Here is a 19,096-nt window from a genome sequence, read left to right as displayed (position 1 = left end):
AATATGTAGCTGTGGAGGCTAGAGATGAAGATGAAGTGGTGCCTGGTGTGCAAGATGAGCCAGTTTCTGCCAGGTACTTGTTTCATCTCATTCTCTGGTACTAAAAAGTTAAATGGTGTAATAGTCTTTTGCTATTAAGTATGAAATTGAAGAATGGGGAAGATTCATTTAAAGCTTACTCTCTTCAGGGACTTTGACATTTTCCTTCCGTGTTCTTTGTGTTTCGAGGGCTTTTCCAGAACAATTTCCCAGTATTGTATGTCTCTGTGTGTATATACATATATATATATACACACGTATGTAGCAGTTTCCCAAGTAGGATTGGTCTCCAGGCATGTACAATTGCATGCAGAGGGCAGTCAGGACTTTGGCCCTCTCAGGCGCATCTGGAACTGCAAAGTCTGATTATTGGTTTACATTGAAGCTGTGCTAGTTTCTGTAGGTACAAAGTCACCCTGAGCGGATCGACTGTAAATACTGTTTGGAACTTGGAATAAATATGGCAGTCCCTAATCTGAAGTTACGTAAAGCATGTAGTCATCTTAGTATGGTTTCAACTGGCTCCTCTTATGAAAATCAGGGTAATGAAAACAGTAAGTTTGTAAATTCAGGTTTTTTATATACTATATAAATGCATGTGTACGTGTATCATCATCATTGTCATGCTTGACTTCAGAAACAAAGATTTGGTTTCAGGATGTTGCCAAACAAGACTGGCATCTCCTGGGTCAGTCTCGAGCAACCAAAGTCCTGAACCGCCTGCGTGCAGGGTTGGGTCTGCAGCTTCCAGTGCACCTTATCACCTGCTGTTCTGTCCCTCGCCTGTCGCTACAGGGCTTTGCAAGTGTGGGTAAACCCTTCGGGCCTGCGCAGTGGGATTTTTAGGTGAGGCACAGCGTGCGCAGAACTGGCCCCAACCTTTACACCTGAGGTTTATATGTCACGGCCTAGCGAGATTAGATGGTGACAGCGAAGTCCTCAGGTCATAGGTTTGGTTGGAGTATCCTTCTCTTAGATGGATGGCCTTACAGGGCTCAACGAGCTCCCTCTGCCCGGGTTTGAAGTTAGAGTTGTCCTTCTCCTAGGATGGTTGCCCAAAGGCTAGTGAGCCCATCCTGCCCTTTGTCTGACCCTTCAGTTGAGACCTGTCTCGCATGGGAGACCCTACCAGAGGCATGTGCCACCACCAGCATAGCTCCCAACCTCACAAGGGCACGCAAGCTCTTTCCCCATGACAAGGGGGTGTCCATGAAAGAGGTACATGTATATACACACACAAACATGTAAATACATATGCTAGTTAGATGTGCTCCTTACACACACTGGCAGTGGCATCACTTCCTCCAGCTGGGATTTGTGAGTGTGGGACAAGCACTGCAGATCAGGCTTGTGCAGAACCCCAGGCTTGTGCTCCCACTACTGCCCCGCGCCTGTAGCCTGCAGGATCCGTGCGGTACTGCCAGGAAAGTGCCTGCCCCAGCCTCTCGGGTGTGTTTGGCGGCCAGTGTGCCTCTGTGAATTCATACACCTGCCAGCTAGCTGAACAGTCCGGCCTCCTTCCTACTGCCTGGGCTGCTCTGTACCTTCCCCGTCCTGCCTCCAGCGTGCATGCTGCTGACCCCACTTGTTCTGCCAGAGAGATGCTGAAGGAGCTCCAGCCGTGCTTGTTTTCAGGTCCTGTGGATGCTTTCTGGTTGTATGTTATTTAGTCAACCGTATCCTGGGCTGCATCAAAAGGAGCGTGACCAGCAGGGCGAAGGAGGTGATCCTGCCCCTCTGCTCTGCTCTTGTGAGACCTCACCTGGAGCATTGTGTGCAGTTCTGGTGTCCTCAACATAAAAAGGACATGGAACTGCTGGAACAAGTCCAGAGGAGGCCACGAGGATGATCAGGGGACTGGAGCACCTCCCGTATGAAGACAGGCTGAGGAAGTTGGGGCTGTTCAGCCTGGAGAAGAGAAGGCTGCGTGGAGACCTCATAGCAGCCTTCCAGTACCTGAAGGGGGCCTATAGGGATGCTGGGGAGGGACTCTTCGTCAGGGACTGTAGTGACAGGACAAGGGGTAACGGGTTCAAACTTAAACAGGGGAAGTTTAGGTTGGATCTAAGGAGGAAGTTCTTTCCTGTTAGGGTGGTGAGGCACTGGAATGGGTTGCCCAGGGAGGTTGTGAGTGCTCCATCCCTGGCAGTGTTCAAGGCCAGGTTGGATGAAGCCTTGGGTGGGATGGTTTAGTGTGAGGTGTCCCTGCCCATGGCAGGGGGTTGGAACTGGATGATCTTGAGGTCCTTTCCAACCCGAACTATTCTATGATTCTATGATTGTAAGTCTTTCCTTGCAGAAAACAGTGATGCTTTGAAAAAAAAAGTCTTAACCCCAGTTTCAATTCAGTAGGTTTGCTGCCTACTGAAGGAGTAGAATTACTAAAGCATTTACTATGCACATGTAGTGATAAAAAGATTGGGTTTTGTATTTAAAAGAAGCATCGTAACCTTTGGCAGACTGATGCAGTGCACTACAGTTTCAATCACTGAATCTGCTTCTATCTCTGTCAATTTTCATTTACAGAAATGATGAAATTAATGTAATAGATGCAGCTTTGCTGAGTAACAGGGAAACAGCACATGGGTTGTAGGTCTTCGAATCCCCTTACCAATCTTGTGTGTCTCTGTTATGTTTCCGGGGAAACAAACGGATCATACACATTGATCCATAGCATCTTTTATCTGCTGCTGCTTGTTAAATGCTAGTCAATTGAAGAAAAATCTCTGTGACGTGCAGAGAAATAATCATTGATTGCAAGTGAATGTGCTGGAATAGGTTGAACGTCCTATAAATTCTGAATTGCCATACCGATGTTTCTGGAGAGCGCAAGGAATGAGGAGCTTTGTCATGGTAAATGATAAATTGGCTCCCGGCAGCAGAGGCTGTGCTTGTGCTGCCTGCAGATCTGTGCAAGGAATAAGGCTCCTCTTCCAGCCTTCACTTTTCTGTATGTGCATCAAAGCGTTTGCAGCATGTAACTACAGGGAGGCGCCTGCAGCATATGGTGATACATGGGTACTCCTTACGCTGCAGACTTCTCTCAGAGCACTCATTCTGAACTGGGGATTTAAAATCTGCTGATGGGAAGAGGAGAAACCAACTGTTCGTCTGTAAACCAATATGAAAAGTGGAGTAAAGTCTGTCACTGATCCACTCCTGTGGTGCAGCCATGTACTGCTCTGTGCCAGCAGACCTTGTAGGCTTTCAACTGTCTGCAGTCATCATGTCCTTACATGAAGGAGATGAACCCAACAGAACTGTCTCCATCCTAAAGGACATGGGTGCTTTGGGAACTTGGTCACTAAGCAGCTGAGAGGAGCAGATTGAAGCTGACACAGCTTTCTGTGTGTTGTTGGCTTGCAGCATTGTGAAGAAGACATGATACTGTGTAGTACTTTCTACTTTGGTGGTTATGGGTTTTACTTGTAGCTAAAGCATGTTGGGTGTCAAGCTCAAGGCCCTGGAATCCTATCAGCGCACATGGAAGCGATTTACAGCAAGTTCACACAGCACAGGAAAGGATTACTTTGACCAATGTAAAGGCTGGAATATCACTTCTAGTTTTGTTTCTGTGGGGCAGTGCTCTTCTGGCTCAGAACGATCCTCCTGTTACCTTCTTTCTGCTTGTTATGATCAGATGCTTTGGGCTTGCCTCCCAAATGGAGTGCTAAGACTGGGATCCAAAGCGTTCATCGGTGCCAGGTTTCAGACTGTCTTCAAGCAAGGCTAAGTATTTCTATTTAATGAAGCTGTGCTTTGAAATACAAAGAAATTATTTGGTCCTCCTTTGTAACTAAACGTGTGGAGCGTCACAGCATCAGCCTGCAGTGAACAGCATTCCCTTTCTTCTGTGTGCTGCCAGTTCACACAAAGCAACTGTGGCAAGCAGCAATTATTCACAGAGCAGTATCTCGCAGTGTCTTAAATATTTAATGTATTATTCTGCGTTCCCTTCTTCAGTAAGAAAAGCATGCATTGCCGTGCTGCTTCTAGCAGCAAAGGTTTGATAGAGCTCAGAATTACCTTTTCCCCGCACACACGCAGACGCTCTGACCTGTCATCTGCAGGCAGCGTGGTTCGTACTATGATGCTCCAAGTGAATTTCACTTCCTAGCCAAAAGATAATATATTTAAATAGTCTTTGTTTAGGATCAAGCTGTGGGTTTGATTCAACTACAGTTATTTAATCTGCCACCATCGTGCATTTTCATGCCAGAAGAATATTTTGGCTTTTCTCATATTGGAAATCTTCCTTGCTGCTTGAGAGACGTAGTTATGTGTAGCCTCTGTCAGCAATAAGACTGGTAGTGCTGTGGTCTTATTTATCCTCTGGTTAACAGATAATGAAGCAGTTGCAGCCATCTGCGCTGATGGAAATGGACTGCTCCTATCCCAGCTTAGCATTATCCAGCAGAATTGAGCCTGTAGGGCTGGAAATCGCCTGTGGGACCCTGAGAAGGGGAGGCAGCATCCTGAGCTGTCTGTATGGGGACTCAGAGGAGATCACCTGCTCAGCCTGGTAAGAGCATCCTTATGACTTCACACTCCATCAGAAGAGTTAACAAATCCTCTGTAAAAGGCTCATAGTGCAGACAACGCTGGACTGCTGGAATTACTATATTCTACTTCTCCAGTCTTGGCAAAGAGCATAGTTCCTACGTGGTTCTGTTACTGGTACTCACTGCAGTCACAGACGTCTTAGAAATGTCTTAATGCTTTACACTGTCACTGTTCCGTACTGAGAGATGGGATTGCTTAAACTGAGCTGTGTTGGTAATGCTGTCTCCCAGATTAGTAACACTCCTTGTCTATTGTCACAGCTGAGGAGAGCAAGATTTAAGATTGCCAATTCCTCACCGTATTCCTTCTCCACCTTCTCTGTCCTATGGTGTCAGGACCTCCCCCTTGGGCAGCTTCAGAAGTAATCTTCAGTAAGACTTATTTCTGCATTTATGAAAAACAGTTTCTTGCATCACAAGAAAGCAGAACTTGTATCATTGCTCCGGGTACCAGGAAGCCAAGTGCATCTTCTGCTAAAACATTTTTGGAATATGGTCTTTTAAATGCTCAGTTTCTAGGAACCCTGTGCCCTCAGGTTTGCTCACTACACAGTGCAAGGTATAGCCCGTGGCCTTGGGTCTTGCTTCAGGACAGAACTCTCAACCAGAACTGTATTTGCTCCTGTCTGTGGATACCTAAACCCTACTGAATGAGACAGTAACTGTCTGAATTTGAGACCAATGGTTTCTTGGTGATAGTTTGACTTTTCTCCTGTATGTTACGCTGCAGAAGTGGGCTATTCGTGATTTCTGTGCTAGCTGATGGAAATCGATGCAAGCTCTAAGCAAGTTTGTAATGCAGGAGCTGTGTGTATCCATATTTTGTATAAATCTTTTGGCCTTGAAAGACGTTGTTATTATGAAGAATTACTGTAATTGCAGTCATTCTTTAAGTTTTATGCTGACCGTGTTAGTGCCAAATAACCCAGCTGGGTATAGTTTTGCGTGCCAAGTTCAGTTACAGTTCATGCAGTGATTGCTTGGCCTTTTCTCTAACATGTCAACAATTTGCATGAGGAAGAGAACTCATACACTGATTCACCAGTGAAACTGGGGGAGATTCTCTCAACTCCGTACCTACAAGTTGCTTGCAGGCTCTGTGGAAACAAACTCGAGAGCCAAACCAGGCTGCAGGGCTGTCCCAAGCCTTCCCCTGGGGCTGCAGGGTAGTTCTGCAGTTTCTTCCCTTTAGTAGTGGTATAACTCTTAGCTCAGTTTTCAGCCAATCCCTTGGGTGTAGTTCTGCAGTTAATAGGAGTTTGGGAGTTTTCATATGTACAAAGTGGAAATTGTACATATATAGACAAGTTATTTTTTTCCAATAACTTCATCATTAGATGGTGTATGGGTTTCTTTCTGGACTGCAAGCACCCTGAGTTCATGCCCATTAGGCATGAACAAATGGGGCTGTTAGCCCTTCCTGCTTGCTTGCTTTAGAGCAGCGCAGTATTCCTTTTCCTGTCCAGTTAATTTGCTCTAAAACCCAAAAGAAACAAACCTTGTTTTGAAGTAACCTAAAATAGGCATATTTTTGTTCTTCCTGAAGCAGGCATTCCTGAATACTTTGTGTAAAATGAGACATTTCATTTGCTGCAGCTTAATGATACTGTGTTCGGGACTTGGGTTATTTCTGTGTTTTAAATTAACATAACATCTTTGAGCAGCGTTTGGAAAGAGCCCAAAAATTCAAATGGGATTTTAGATGTAAATAAAAAGAAGGGGAGTGATTGTGTGATTATACTAAAATAATTCTGTAAATAGAATAAGAATTAACTAACTTTCTGTACCCCAAATCCAGACCTTTCAGTAGATTTTTGAAGTTGATTTCTACTGTCTCTTCTGTCTTTTTCTTGGCCACTGCACTTTGTTTTCCATGTTGTCAGTCTGCTCCAGAGGTTTTCCACAACAGCAAGTTGAATCTATGGAGGGTGACCAGGTTAAAAGGCTGGGCTATAGCTTTTTCTGGGCCTGTAACCCTCTTGGTATATGTCTTGGTTTCCATCTTGCTCCCTAGCAGGGGTATGTGAGTGGCTGTCATCCAGGGACATTTCTTCAGTTCAGCTTATGTAGCTTTCCCTATGTTTGACACCAGTTTCGTATCTGATCCTCACATAAGCAAACCAGGAATAAGCCTTTCTGCACAGGACTGCTCTGATTCTGCATTTGATTGAACAAGTAACTATACAAGAATGAGAAGGTTGTTCAAGGCCAGGTTGGACGGGGCTTGGAGCAAGCTGCTCTAGTGGAAGGTGACCCTGCCCATGGCAGGGGGTTGGAACGGGATGAGCTTTAAGGGCCCTTCCAATCCAAACTGGTCTGTGATACTATGACTCTATGAAGGATCTAATACACAGACTTTACTGTAGGAGCCTCTGCAGAAGGGTTCCCCAGGAACCCAAAGCAGGGCCAGAGCTGCAGTGGGCTCTGCCGTGACATAGCCAACCCATGGGCTGCCCACCCCAGACACAGCCTCTTCAAAGAGCCGAACCTGTGAAGCCATTCCGCCACCGCTGTGCTGGTGGGACTTGCTGAGCGTGCTGACAGCTACCAAATGGATCAGATCTGTGGCTTTTTGTGTGCTGGGCTATTTTAACTGAAGTTACTAAGTAGATGAACAGTTCCTAATAGGACACCGAACTGCTGTGTAGATGAACAGTTCCTAATAGGACACCAAACTGCTGTTCACAGAGGTGATGGGGTTGGAAGGGACCCATTAGCAGCAGCAGGGAAGTTTCTAGAAAACTATCTCAGTAAAACAGACCCTTTCAGCCATGTTTTAGGACAGCCCCAAGATGGGTGGTTTGCTGTGCAGCCCACTATTTTTCCTATGCATTTATAAGTACGTGCATCTCCTGGCTGGTGCGTTTGGTGGCTGGGGAGCCTGCCTTGGGTGTCTGCTGCAGAAAGAAAAACGAGGCGCTTTTAATGAAGCTGTCATCCTGCTGCTTGGGATTGCATAAGGAGTCCCTGAGGTCACCGCGCGCTCAGTGCCATTCGGCACCACAATCAAGGTTGCGCCGGGGTGGAGGCTAATCAGAGCGGCTGTGTGTCTCATTACCATCTCCTCTTCATGCGCAGCATATTGTCACTGCACAAAGACAGAGGCTGTTCAATATTTATTTATAGTCAGAAAGGCCCAAACTGTTCAGAGAAGATTCGCCTAAATCCGTGTTAAAAGCAAGGCGAAAAGTCAAGCTCAGTGAGCGGGTTGGCGCTTCTGTAACACACTATGTTAAGTAATAAACTTAATTAGAAGGAAATTAAGTTCACCATTCTCAATTGTTAAACTAACAAGGAGCCACAAAGCCAACACATGTAAACCACCCCCTCAACATCCAGCACTATTCACAGATCTTGAACTCTGGAAGCAAACAAATTACAGGGTGGAATAAGCTCCTAAAAGCTATTTCGAAGCTTTAGTGCTTTAGTTAAAAGCTGTTTGGACAATCTGGTTTGTTTCCATTCCCGAAGAGCTAATTCTTGCATATGCTGCGTTTATGGCCTCCTCCCCTCACACAACACTGCTTATTTTTGTATACATACAAAATCTTGACTCATACTCATTCAGTAATCTTGGGATTAGAAGTGAAGATTTGCCACTAATTCACCAATACCTACTGTAAATATAATTAAAGCATTTCTAATGCTGATTTTATGAACCTACATAGACCACACACGTTTATGACTCTCTGAGCAAAGGTTGATCTATGGCAGTTTTTGTATAGGATATAAAAGAATGCATGCAAATAAGCACTTAAAAACTACTTCTAACATGACGCTCATTATGAGGCTTTGGCTAATGTGTTATTACAGCCTGTGGGGAAAAACTGGTTTCACCCTAAAAATGTAACTTTTTCTCATATATATGTTTAGAAGTCATGCTTGATGAGAGCAAGCCTCATGCATGATATCCTACTACAGGTTAAAATATTGCTGCTTAAACATAAGTGTAGTTGCCATCGCCTCGGTATTTGTTGAATCTTACCTAAACCTGCTGCTGCAGTAATTCTTAAGGATGATGCTGAAGTCGCCTTTTGGGTTGAGAACACAAAGCCACAGAAGGCTGACTGTTAGTGGTTTCATTAAGTAATGTGATGGCCAGTGTGAGAAAAGCCAGCAAGAGGGTAGAATGGACCTTTATGAGGCCCTCACAGGAGAATTACCCGGTTCCAAGCAGCTGGACTGGTTTTACTTAGTGGATACACAAAGGATGAAAGCAGTGTGCTAGTGCAGAGGTGTCTGCTGTGGTCCAGCACCTCCAGGAAGGATGTGCATGCAGGTTGCTGAGGCTGCTACTTGCAGGCTGTACCACTTGCATATGCTCCTATATTCCGAGGTTCTGCAGTGATATTGTGAATTGAGCTGAGATGTTCCTGCTAAGGGCACAGAGCATGAGACTGAAAGTAGAAAACAGGTTCTGGGAACGCTTACTATAGCGGTGCATACAGTAGAACTTGTCAGTCATTCACAGAACAACGTGGTGTCTCTCACATATAGCATACAGAAGGGTAGAGTGCTTTTAGAATACTGAAAGTTGATCATGTTTTGACTAGTTCAGAACAACGTTTCTGTAATTCCCCTCTCTCTAGTGTATAGGAAATGGCTGTTGGGTTTTCTGTTTGGGTTTTTTTAATATCATGTTTAATGGCATGCTAAGTAGTATGAAATGTCAATAAAAAGGAAGACAATGTAAAGCTACTGAGCTTTTAACGTTTAAAACCACAGTATTTCTGAATAGTTTGAATATAATACTGAATAGTTCTGAATATAATACTTTATAATTTTATTCTTTTGCTGTCATCTCAGGACTTCACTGGAAACACAAAGCAGCATCTCAACTGATCGACTCAGGTACTGTATTAACACAGATGTTGACTTTCAGTTTGAAATAGTACAAATTACCACTGTTGTGTATCAGCTGTACATCACATAACCTCATCTTACCATGCATAGCCATTGAAGGCATTGGCCAAAGGGCTGGATTTTTCTGTTTGAGAGGAGATACTTTGCTCTTTTCCAGGATTTCCAACTTGAAATTCAGTTCTATCTTCAAACACTGTGTTTGTTCTCAGAGGGGATGGAGGGAAGGTGTGCACCCACATGGGCAAACCTTCGCTCTCTCAGCTTTTCATAACCTTAGATTGTGCTGAAAACATCTGACCCTCCCTGGCAGTCTTACACCACTTTGAGTGAGCAGTACTGATTGTGTTGAAATGTCATTTGTGGTTTCCATCGCTCGGTGTTTTGATAAAAGCACATGTATAAACTTCAGAGAGTTCTGTCGTATGAGTCACTGCAGGAGCTGAGAGTTTACTTTGATCACTCGATTTAGAAAAACTGCTTAGTACTGTTAACACTACATATCAAATGGTACCTTGCATCTCATATTCTCATAGTTACACATTAAAGAGTGCATCAAAGTTGGAGACTTCCTTTGATGAAGCTGGGGCAGACTGACAGTTGTTTTGGTGCAAGTCTTCCTTTGGAGATGTTATGGATTCAGGATGTGGCTTTTTCCCACACTGCAGTTTTAACCTTGCTTGAACAAAACATTAGTGGGAACTTTTCTGTTTAACCTTATTCAGATTGAAGGCCCTCTCGACTATTAATCTTCCATTATTTCCCTGTGTATGGTCTTCTGAAAGTAAAGCATGTGCCTTATTGTCATGCCCTAAAACCCCTGCCCTCCCAACATTGTAGTATTATCTTTGTCCTCAGCCCAGCGCTGCAGCAGTGGCCGGTACTCAGGCCTGACTGCAGCTTTGTTCCCATCACCCGGGCTGACGGGAACACTGTTTCTTTGTGTGGGGGGACAATGCAGGACCCAGTGTCAACTTCCCCCCACCCTGCTTGTCTGCAAACCTATTTTAGCAAGAGCTTTGGTAGCTGGTGTGTGATTTACCAGAGCCAGGTACTGCTGCCATCTTCACCCCAGCCTAGAGAAACCTTTGTGAAGAGAGAAGGTTTTATTACAATGAGTTTCCTTCCAGTGGAATTTATCCATGGAAGGATATCAGTGAGAAAGATGGGGAAGAATGAGGCACATGTACAAGCGTCTGCATTCAAACATTTGGTGGAAAAGAAAAATGTGTAGGGCTAGTTGCCCTGAACAGACATGTCTTCTAGAAACTGCAGTGGTTGAGTCGTTTTAAGTTGCTATGGGATCATAAAAACATGGGAATCCTTCCTTGTTTTAAACTGTTTTCAGTGCAATGAGACCATGTGGGTTAATATCCCCCAGCATGCGCACTGCCATTGCTGCGTGGCGTCAGGAACCATGGGTCTGAACACATGCAGAGTGTGTGTGTGTGTGTGTGTGTGAAGTCCCCTGGCCTTGGCTCTCATTAGTATGCATTCAGTGAGTAGCGCTTTCTTAAGCCTGCAACAGAGATGCAGGCTGGTAGGGAATCCTTGAGTGCCCTCCTTTATATTTCAAACAATAGCTTTATAATAGCTTATACTCTACCTTCCACAAAAAAAAAGCTTTAAGCTGGAAGTTATTGGAGATTTTGAGACTTTCCTCTTTATCCCACTCCCTTTGAGAAAATGCTCAGACATTTCCTAAGCTAATTCAAACAGATGAGAGCACTTGTGAATGTTTTTACAGAACTAGCTTCAGAAAGTTATTTGGAAATAAATGCATTTGCATGTGGGAAATCCTTTTAAATGTTGAGAATTGGGGTGAAATAATACCTGGGAGAGTTGCCAGATGACGATGTAAAAATGCTGCACTTGAACTGTAACTGCAGTAGTTTGATGAAGTTTAAAAAGTCTAGAGTAAAATGAGAGAAAGCATGAAAGGAATTTCCGTATTACACCAGCTACACCAGCTAATTTTTCCTAGGGTTAAGCACTAATTGAAGCATCAGCATGTAAAATGCGCTTGACTTCAGTAGGTCAAAGACTGCTGCAGAGCTGTAAACAGAATTTTAAGCAAAATGAGAGATAGTGGCATACTTCTTGTTACTGAATGTGTTCTCATGAACCTGTTGAGCAAATCTGCCTTTGAGTGACCGGTGACATGAAACGGCAGCTCATATGAACGCATCCAGTGCCCTGTCCAGCAATTTGTATGTTCTAGTCAGGCTGCTTTTGCTGCATTCTGCTCCCCAAGTTCCTGTCCCCATCAGCAAGGTCAGCTCCTGCTCTGGAACAATGCAGTCTAAACTCCTGCTTTGGTTAAGTTTCAGTTGTGTGAGGGTCCCCACCAGGCAGATCCATCAGTTTCACCTGGATTTATTTAGACTGCATTTGGATGCTGTAGGTTCCATTTGAAAGTTACACAGTGGTGAGATCAGAGAGAAGCCCAGTGCTGGAAAGAGTAATGTGAAAAGTATGCTCATGTGCGTTATGCAAACCCGTACACACTGGCATGCTACATATATGTCTGTATATTTTGGCTTGCACGAGTTCCTCCATGGTCTGCGCAGTATTGTTCTGGATATTTGGAGTTGGACTCTGTCAGCTTTCAGCTGGTAGCTGAAAATATTTTGTTTCCTAATATCTAAATTTTAATGTGAGCCTTCTGGAGTGTTGCATTGCAGACCTGCTTCCAGTGCTCCAGAAATAGAAACATTCCAGCTTTGCAGATATTTGTGGCATATTGTGACAAATTGATCAACTAGTGTTTGTATGAGTGTAGAGAACAGACATGCAGGACAGATACTTGCTGTTCTATTCATGCTGACTTTCTTACTATTTTACTTCATGACGTTTTGGCAACTTAATAGGTTTAATAACCAATACTGAAGGTTAGTATCAAGGAAAATAACTTTGGCTTGAGTTACTGGAGTATTTCTGGGCAGCAGAGCTTCCCTTTGTGTAAAAGGGGGGCTGATTCTTATGTCCCTGATGCTCAGGACATCTCTGCAGAGCATGTCACCAAGATGCCAATGTTGTGCCCCATCCCTGGCAGTGCTCAAGGCCAGGCTGGATGGGGCTCGGAGAAACCTGCTCTAGTGGAAGGTGTCCCTGCCCATGGCAGGGGTTCAGAACTGGATGAGCTTTAAGGTCCCTTCTAAACCATTCCATGATTCTTTGCCTGGGTGTCACAATGGTGCAGCAGAGCTCAAGGGCTCTGTATGACCACAGCTCATCCGTTTACCCTAACTGGGAAGGGAAGCTTGCTGAAGTGGTGCCCAGAAATGTGCAAGAGGGCAGAAAGAGAGACCTGGTTTGCCAGAACCTTTAACATGAAAGTTTTGCTTATTCTTTATATGAGCAGCCCAGGAAAATTTCCCACCAGGATGCAGGTGGACATTATTAGATTTCCAGTATCGAGAAAGGGACCTGATGTCACAATGATATTCTCAAGCTCCACAGTGTACGAGTGGCTAACATGGAGGTTTTGTGTGTGGCTACTGAAGTATTTCACCCTGGAGTTGTGAAAGAGTCATGGAAAACAATTTTCTTACTGCAGGCTTCCAGTTCTGTACTCCATGTAAGGAGGGGGATAGGCTGGTTTTGAAATAGTTTTCAATCACTGTAAGGGTGTAAATCTCAGTCATTCAAGTTATGTATTTTATGAAGGGTTAAAGACTATGTCACTAGACAAGTCAATTGTGCTGATTTCCCAACACTTGCAATCAGTGTAGCTCTAGCAGGCACTGACTTCATGCTGGGGTTATTTTATACAAGGCTCTCCCTCAGCGGATTGTTATCCTTCAGCCTCAGAGCGTTGTGGCTTGACAAGAAACCATCGTGAGCGAGGAGGTGGTGTCCTCTGTGGTTTTCCTTTTGCCCTTTTTATTGTGGCTGTGTTTGAAAGACCTGCCAGAGGCTTTGGTACACCACTGCCAGAGCTGCCTCTGTGTGGCACAGCTCGAAATGACCAGAGAGGTGTTCAGTGAGCTGCTCACTGACAGTGCCAGTGCTGGGGCTGCAGCACATCTGACAATTCCTGCTCTTATTAGGCCTGAGAATTCCAAGTCAAAGGTTTCGGTAAATGCCTTTCTGAAAGAACTCGGTTTATATCGAGGGTGAGCGTGAGATGAAGCTTAATTGTCTTTGTTGTTTTCCTCTGGAAGACAAGTAAAAATGAAGAACATGTTGAGAGTGGGCTGCTTTGCATTTGCAAATCCTGATTAGCATTTTCTCTGCATGTGGTGTGGGATAATCAGCCTTGGTTCGTGTCAGAAATCCATGGGTACATGCTCCTGCTCTCTGCACCTCTCATATACAGGAAGAAGGCATTAAGTGACAAATAGTTGGGTTTTTTTCTGGAAAGGGTATGATGGAGAGAAGGAAATTGCCTTGCAAGGTGGGCAGTCAAAGGCAAAGCTTTCAGGAAAGTCTTATTTCAGGGTCAAGCCTCTGCATGGTTCCTTTTGAGCTTACCTGTCCCAGTATGGCTTTCCCCTTCTTCCCGGATTCTTTGGAGCGAGGCAGTCCTCACTGCTGCGTCCTTTTTTCTTTCTTTTTTTATCCTTTTGTTTTTACAGAGGAATCCCAAGGGACTCAGACAGAATGTTCCAGTAGGGAAAGCTCTAACATAAATAATCCTGTTTGCTATTGGATTGTTCTTGGAAATAAAGAGGGAAAGGTTTGCATGTCACCCTCCTGGCAGTACACTGTAGTCTTGTAAAGGGCCTGGCCCAGCCCCAGCCAGGAGCAGCTCCAGGGAGGGCTGGAGATCCCTGGGAGGCCCCCGATCTCTAGGGCCTGTCATTGAGCTCCTCTTTAGATAGAACTATCCCTGGAAAACAGGGGCTGGTATTAGGGATGGAAAGCTGGGATGGAGGATTTTGGTATGAAAATCTAAATACCCTTAGCATCACCGTCATGAAAATTGCCAAGCTAATGAAGCCCGAGGGAATGTGAGTTCAGAGTTAAAAATAGGCTTGGGCTTTCCCATTGTTTAATGCTGTTAGGGACTTGCTTCTCAAAAGTAAGCAGCAGTGTTTTCTAAGGAATCACTGCGACAGTGATACCAGCTCTGACACTGGTCTGAAAGAGCTCACAGTGAGGCCATGCAGGCATCACAGGCACTCTGCTATTGCGAAGAGAGTCTTGAAATCAGCTTGGTAAAGGCCCAAATGAAATAGTCATCATGTTTGTGCTACTCCACGCGAGCTGCTTTTCTCCTGTTGGTATCCCCCGCTCACCCTGTACCGTACAGCGCGGTTGTAGGGAAGAACCGAAGTGTTGCTTTGAGTGTTGCTTGGGCGGAACCTGCCCGTTTCTGTGCTCAAACACGCTTACCATTTCATTTCAAGCCCACTTGCACAAACCACTTTCCTAAGAAGTGTCAAGCACTGATGTAAAGGAGCAGTGACAGTGAGTAAAGCCAGAAACCAGAAGGGTCCCTAAATATAGCCCGTTATCCCAGCACTGGGGGAATGGGGTATGGCTACACAGGGAGGAGCTTCACGTTAAGCATTAGGGTTTGGTTTTCTTTTAACTTAAATGAAGTAACTGTAAATAATTAATTATAATGAATAATTAACATCATTAACATTTTAAATGGGGCGTGGATGTGTGTAATTTTATATTTTCAACACCTTTCCATGTGCCAGAATCTTTGAAGTATTTCTCCAGCTTCTGATTTTGGGTTTGTTGGTGTATCCATTGAACTCCTACGCTCCTATACCTTGTTGATAGTATTGCAATCTAAGTCCTCAGCATTTACTATTACTAATTTTGTCATTCAACAGCATAAAAAATAGCCGGGGGGGGGGGGGGGAAGAGGGAGGGTGCCTGGAAAAGTGCACTGGGCACACAGAATCGGCCAGGTTTAACCATGCCAAGTGCAAGGTCCTACACCTGGGTCGGAGCAATCCCAGGCACAGCTGCAGGTTGGGCAAAGAAGAGATTCAGAGCAGCCCTGCAGAAAAGGACTTGGGGGTGCTGGTCGATGAGAAAATGAACATGAGCCGGCTGCAGTGTGCGCTCGCAGCCCAGAAACCAACCGTATCCTGGGCTGCATCAAAAGGAGCGTGACCAGCAGGGCGAAGGAGGTGATCCTGCCCCTCTACTCTGCTCTTGTGAGACCTCACCTGGAGCACTGTGTGCAGTTCTGGTGTCCTCAACATAAAAAGGACATGGAACTGCTGGAACAAGTCCAGAGGAGGCTACGAGGATGATCAGGGGTTGGAGCACCTCCCGTATGAAGACAGGCTGAGGAAGTTGGGGCTGTTCAGCCTGGAGAAGAGAAGGCTGCGTGGAGACCTCATAGCAGCCTTCCAGTACCTGAAGGGGGCCTATAGGGATGCTGGGGAGGGACTCTTCATCAGGGACTGTAGTGCCAGGACAAGGGGTAACGGGTTAAAACTGAAACAGGGGAAGTTTAGATTGGATATAAGGAGGAAATTCTTTCCTGTGAGGGTGTTGAGGCACTGGAATGGGTTGCCCAGGGAGGTTGTGAGTGCTCCGTCCCTGGCAGTTGGATGAAGCCTTGGGTGGGATGGTTTAGTGAGAGGTGTCCCTGCCCATGGCAGGGGGGTTGGAACTGGATGATCTCCAGGTCCTTTCCAACCGTAACTATTCTATTCTAGGTTGCAAAGGACCCTTATCAAGTTGTAACTATACCCAGCACTGCCAAGGCCACCATCAACCCATGGCACTGAGGCCTCGTCTCCACGCTGTGTGAACCCTTGCAGGGCCGGTGCCTGCAGCCCTGCCCTGGGCAGCCTGTTCCAATGCCTGAGCACCCTCTGGGGCAGGAATTGTTCCTCAGCTCCATCTGAACCTGCCCTGGTGCAGCTTGAGGCCGGTTCCTCTTGCCCTAACGCGGCTGGGTCGGTCTCCTCTAGGCCACTCTCTGCGCGTTACCAACTGCCCCCTGAAGGCTCAGGTGCTGCTGAGGTTCACCCTTGTGCCGTACCGTTCCCTGCCGCTTGCGCTGTTGGTGCCTGCTCAGCGCCCTGCGAGAGCCGGGAGCTCCTGCAGCGGGGCCGTGCGCGTTGGCACCGGGCGGGGCGGGTGAGGGGGGCTAAGGAAGGTGTCAAACCGGCCCCGTGCCCTGCGCCGGAGCAGCCGCAGCTCCGCGCCCGCCCCGCTCCGCTCCGCCCGCCGCCGGCCCCTCCGCCTCCGCCGGCCAATGGCGGTGGCCGCGGGCGCCCCGGCGTGGCCCCGCTGCCGGGCAACCGGTGCCGGGCGGCGGTGCCGGCGGGGTCCGTGCGCTCGGGGCGGGGGGGCCGCGCATCCCGCAGCCTTGATTTGAGTTTTCCTCCCTTTTCCTGCCCTCCCCTGTCCTAAGGAGCCCGCAGCTGCCCTGGTGCGGGCAGACAATGGAGCTGGGGCCGACGCAGGAGGAGCTCCTGAATGGAGTTGCGTGTTGCTCCATTTAAAACAAAAAAAAAGGGGAAGAAAAGCCGCCGGCTCCCATGTGATGGGCTCGCTGCGCTGCTGTGGTTACAGCGCGGGTGATGTCAGAGCTGATTGGGATAATTGCATACATTTTCCGAAGTTCTGTCAGCTTTAAGGATGCTTTCCAAAGGTCCTTCAAAGCCCTTGACTGGAATATATACACGTTGTTTTACCGGAGGGTTTTTAGAATGGCCTAAAATAGCCAAAAGGAGAAGTGGGATTTCTGTGTAATATCAGTTATCAGTAGTACTGGGGACTTTGGGAGAGCTGAACCGCCACCGGGATCAAAGAGCGCACATGAATTTGTATCCTTTGTGCGAGTGGCTCTTTGTATGGAAGTGGGGTGCTGTGAGGGTGCAGGTGCTGTGCCATGTGCAGGACGAGCTGCGGGCGCTGGCAGCAATTAGCACGACTTACGCTGCAGCAGTAAGGAGAGGAGTGTGTTGGACTGGCTTCGAGTCATTCAGACCCTAACAACAAAGTCTGGCGGTGTTAAACCTAGCTGCACGCTACGCTTGCTGCAGCAGAAGGGTCTGAAAATGCTGAAGTTAAAGGCCTTCTGCTTGGATTACTGGCAGTTCTTATGTCTCCAGCCTCTTCACGGTTTCTATAAAAGGTAAGGAAACATTAACTCTGAAATGCTTTTCAGAACGCGGTGGCTGCACATGGTGCCACTGGTGCTTGTACTTGCTCTGCTGCTGAGAGGCAAATAAGCAGGAGAAAGGGAGTGGTGGAGAATTAATGAGAACTTGTGACAAAGATGGTAAAGCGGCTTTTTTATTGCATTAATGGTCAAGCACTTTTGTCTCTGTGCATGCAGATGTGAGGGGTGATGATGCTGTATGGCTTTAACATTTACTTTCAGCTTCATCATCTCAGCTAAAGACTCAGGACTTCTCTGATATTTTACCCTGAGCACAGTAGCTTGTGCTGTGCAGTGCACGGACTGTAAATAGCACTAGGAGATTAATTGGAATGTCATGGAAATTTATGTAATGCAGAGAAGATCCTTTTTTCCCAGAGATATTTACTAATATAATAGTTCATTTTTCACCCCCTTCCCAGCACAAAGTGCACATCACAGTCACTCAGGGCAATGGGTACTTCACTTGGGCAGGTCTGACATACAGCTTAAATGATTGATGGTGAATAGTAATCATGAAGAATAGGGCTGGGTGACAGAGGCATTGAGCTGGCCTATTTAATGGAACAGCAAAATAAGCAATTCCATTTAACATGTCCCTGAACTTCCCCTGGTGTTTTTTAATCTAGAGTTCTGTTTCCTTGCTCTTGATTTATGCTTCTAAGCAGAGTGAATTACATATATTTCTGGGGGGAAAAATTGGGGATTACTTCATTATTAACAAAATCCATGCAATGCCTTAAAATAGGATTCTGTCCATGTTACATACACTTTCTGGTGGGACTACCTATTGTCAGCCTACAGAAAGTGCTTTGTGCTAAATGCTAATTGCGGCTGGATTTTCCATGCAGTGACTGAAGGCTGGAAAAGGGAACTGTTCCAAGCGTTTTCAAGGTTTAAGGGGTGCCCCGTACTCACTGGCATTGAGTAATATAGGGCCCTCATCTGTGACCACAGGCTTGGGAAGTTTCAAAAGATAGCTTTATTCTCCTCCTCTTGCGGCTTTTCACTGATTCCATTTCTGAGCCAAAAATTTCCCAACCAATTCCCAGCCCATTGTAATGCCTTCCTTGCTGAGAAACCATATAAAATAATAGAAATGTGGCCAGACTGTTTTGACACACACACACAAGTAAACTAGAGCTCTGTCTCTTGGCTTCCTGGCAAAACCCCAGCTTTGTCACAAATGAATTACAGTAGAGTTATTCTACATCTCCTAATGGAAACCTCCCCAACAGCCAGGGACTGTCCGCTTATTTCCTTCCACATTGTTAATTTATTTGTCATCAAAACCTACTTGAGCCTTCCCGGAGAGTGTTTGCATGAACAGAAGTAAAAAGAGGCCTTAAGCGCTTAAATATCAGACAGAAGCACTTTGCGTTTGTCATTTTGAAAGGAAGAAAATTGACGGGAAGTAGCAATTTTCTCACGTTTTAAACAAACTAAGTTCTCAATTGAGGCACAGTGACAAACAAGTGCGAAAGCGAACGGTCCAGCGGAGCAAACCTAAATGTGAGGAAGCTCAGCATGGAAAGGGAAAAAATAG

General features: G+C 45.9%; 1 protein-coding gene across 6 annotated transcripts in view; it reads left to right on the top strand.

The window, feature by feature from the left end:
• The window catches only part of IQSEC1 (IQ motif and Sec7 domain ArfGEF 1), a 337,900-nt gene that overhangs the window by 162,746 nt on the left and 156,058 nt on the right, over positions 1-19,096 (top strand). For 3 of the 6 annotated variants that reach the window (XM_065687867.1, XM_065687870.1, XM_065687877.1), the window contains one exon: positions 9,408-9,452. The exons of the other annotated variants lie outside the window; for them this stretch is intronic. In XM_065687867.1, coding sequence (XP_065543939.1) covers positions 9,408-9,452 — 45 coding nt within the window. The remainder of the gene's footprint in view (positions 1-9,407; positions 9,453-19,096) is intronic. 6 annotated transcript variants of the gene reach the window in all.

This window comes from Lathamus discolor, chromosome 7 (genome assembly GCF_037157495.1).
Source record: "Lathamus discolor isolate bLatDis1 chromosome 7, bLatDis1.hap1, whole genome shotgun sequence".
NCBI lineage: Eukaryota > Metazoa > Chordata > Aves > Psittaciformes > Psittacidae > Lathamus > Lathamus discolor.
Note: the sequence above shows the minus strand (reverse complement) of the source record. Positions and strands in the feature narration are given on the sequence as shown.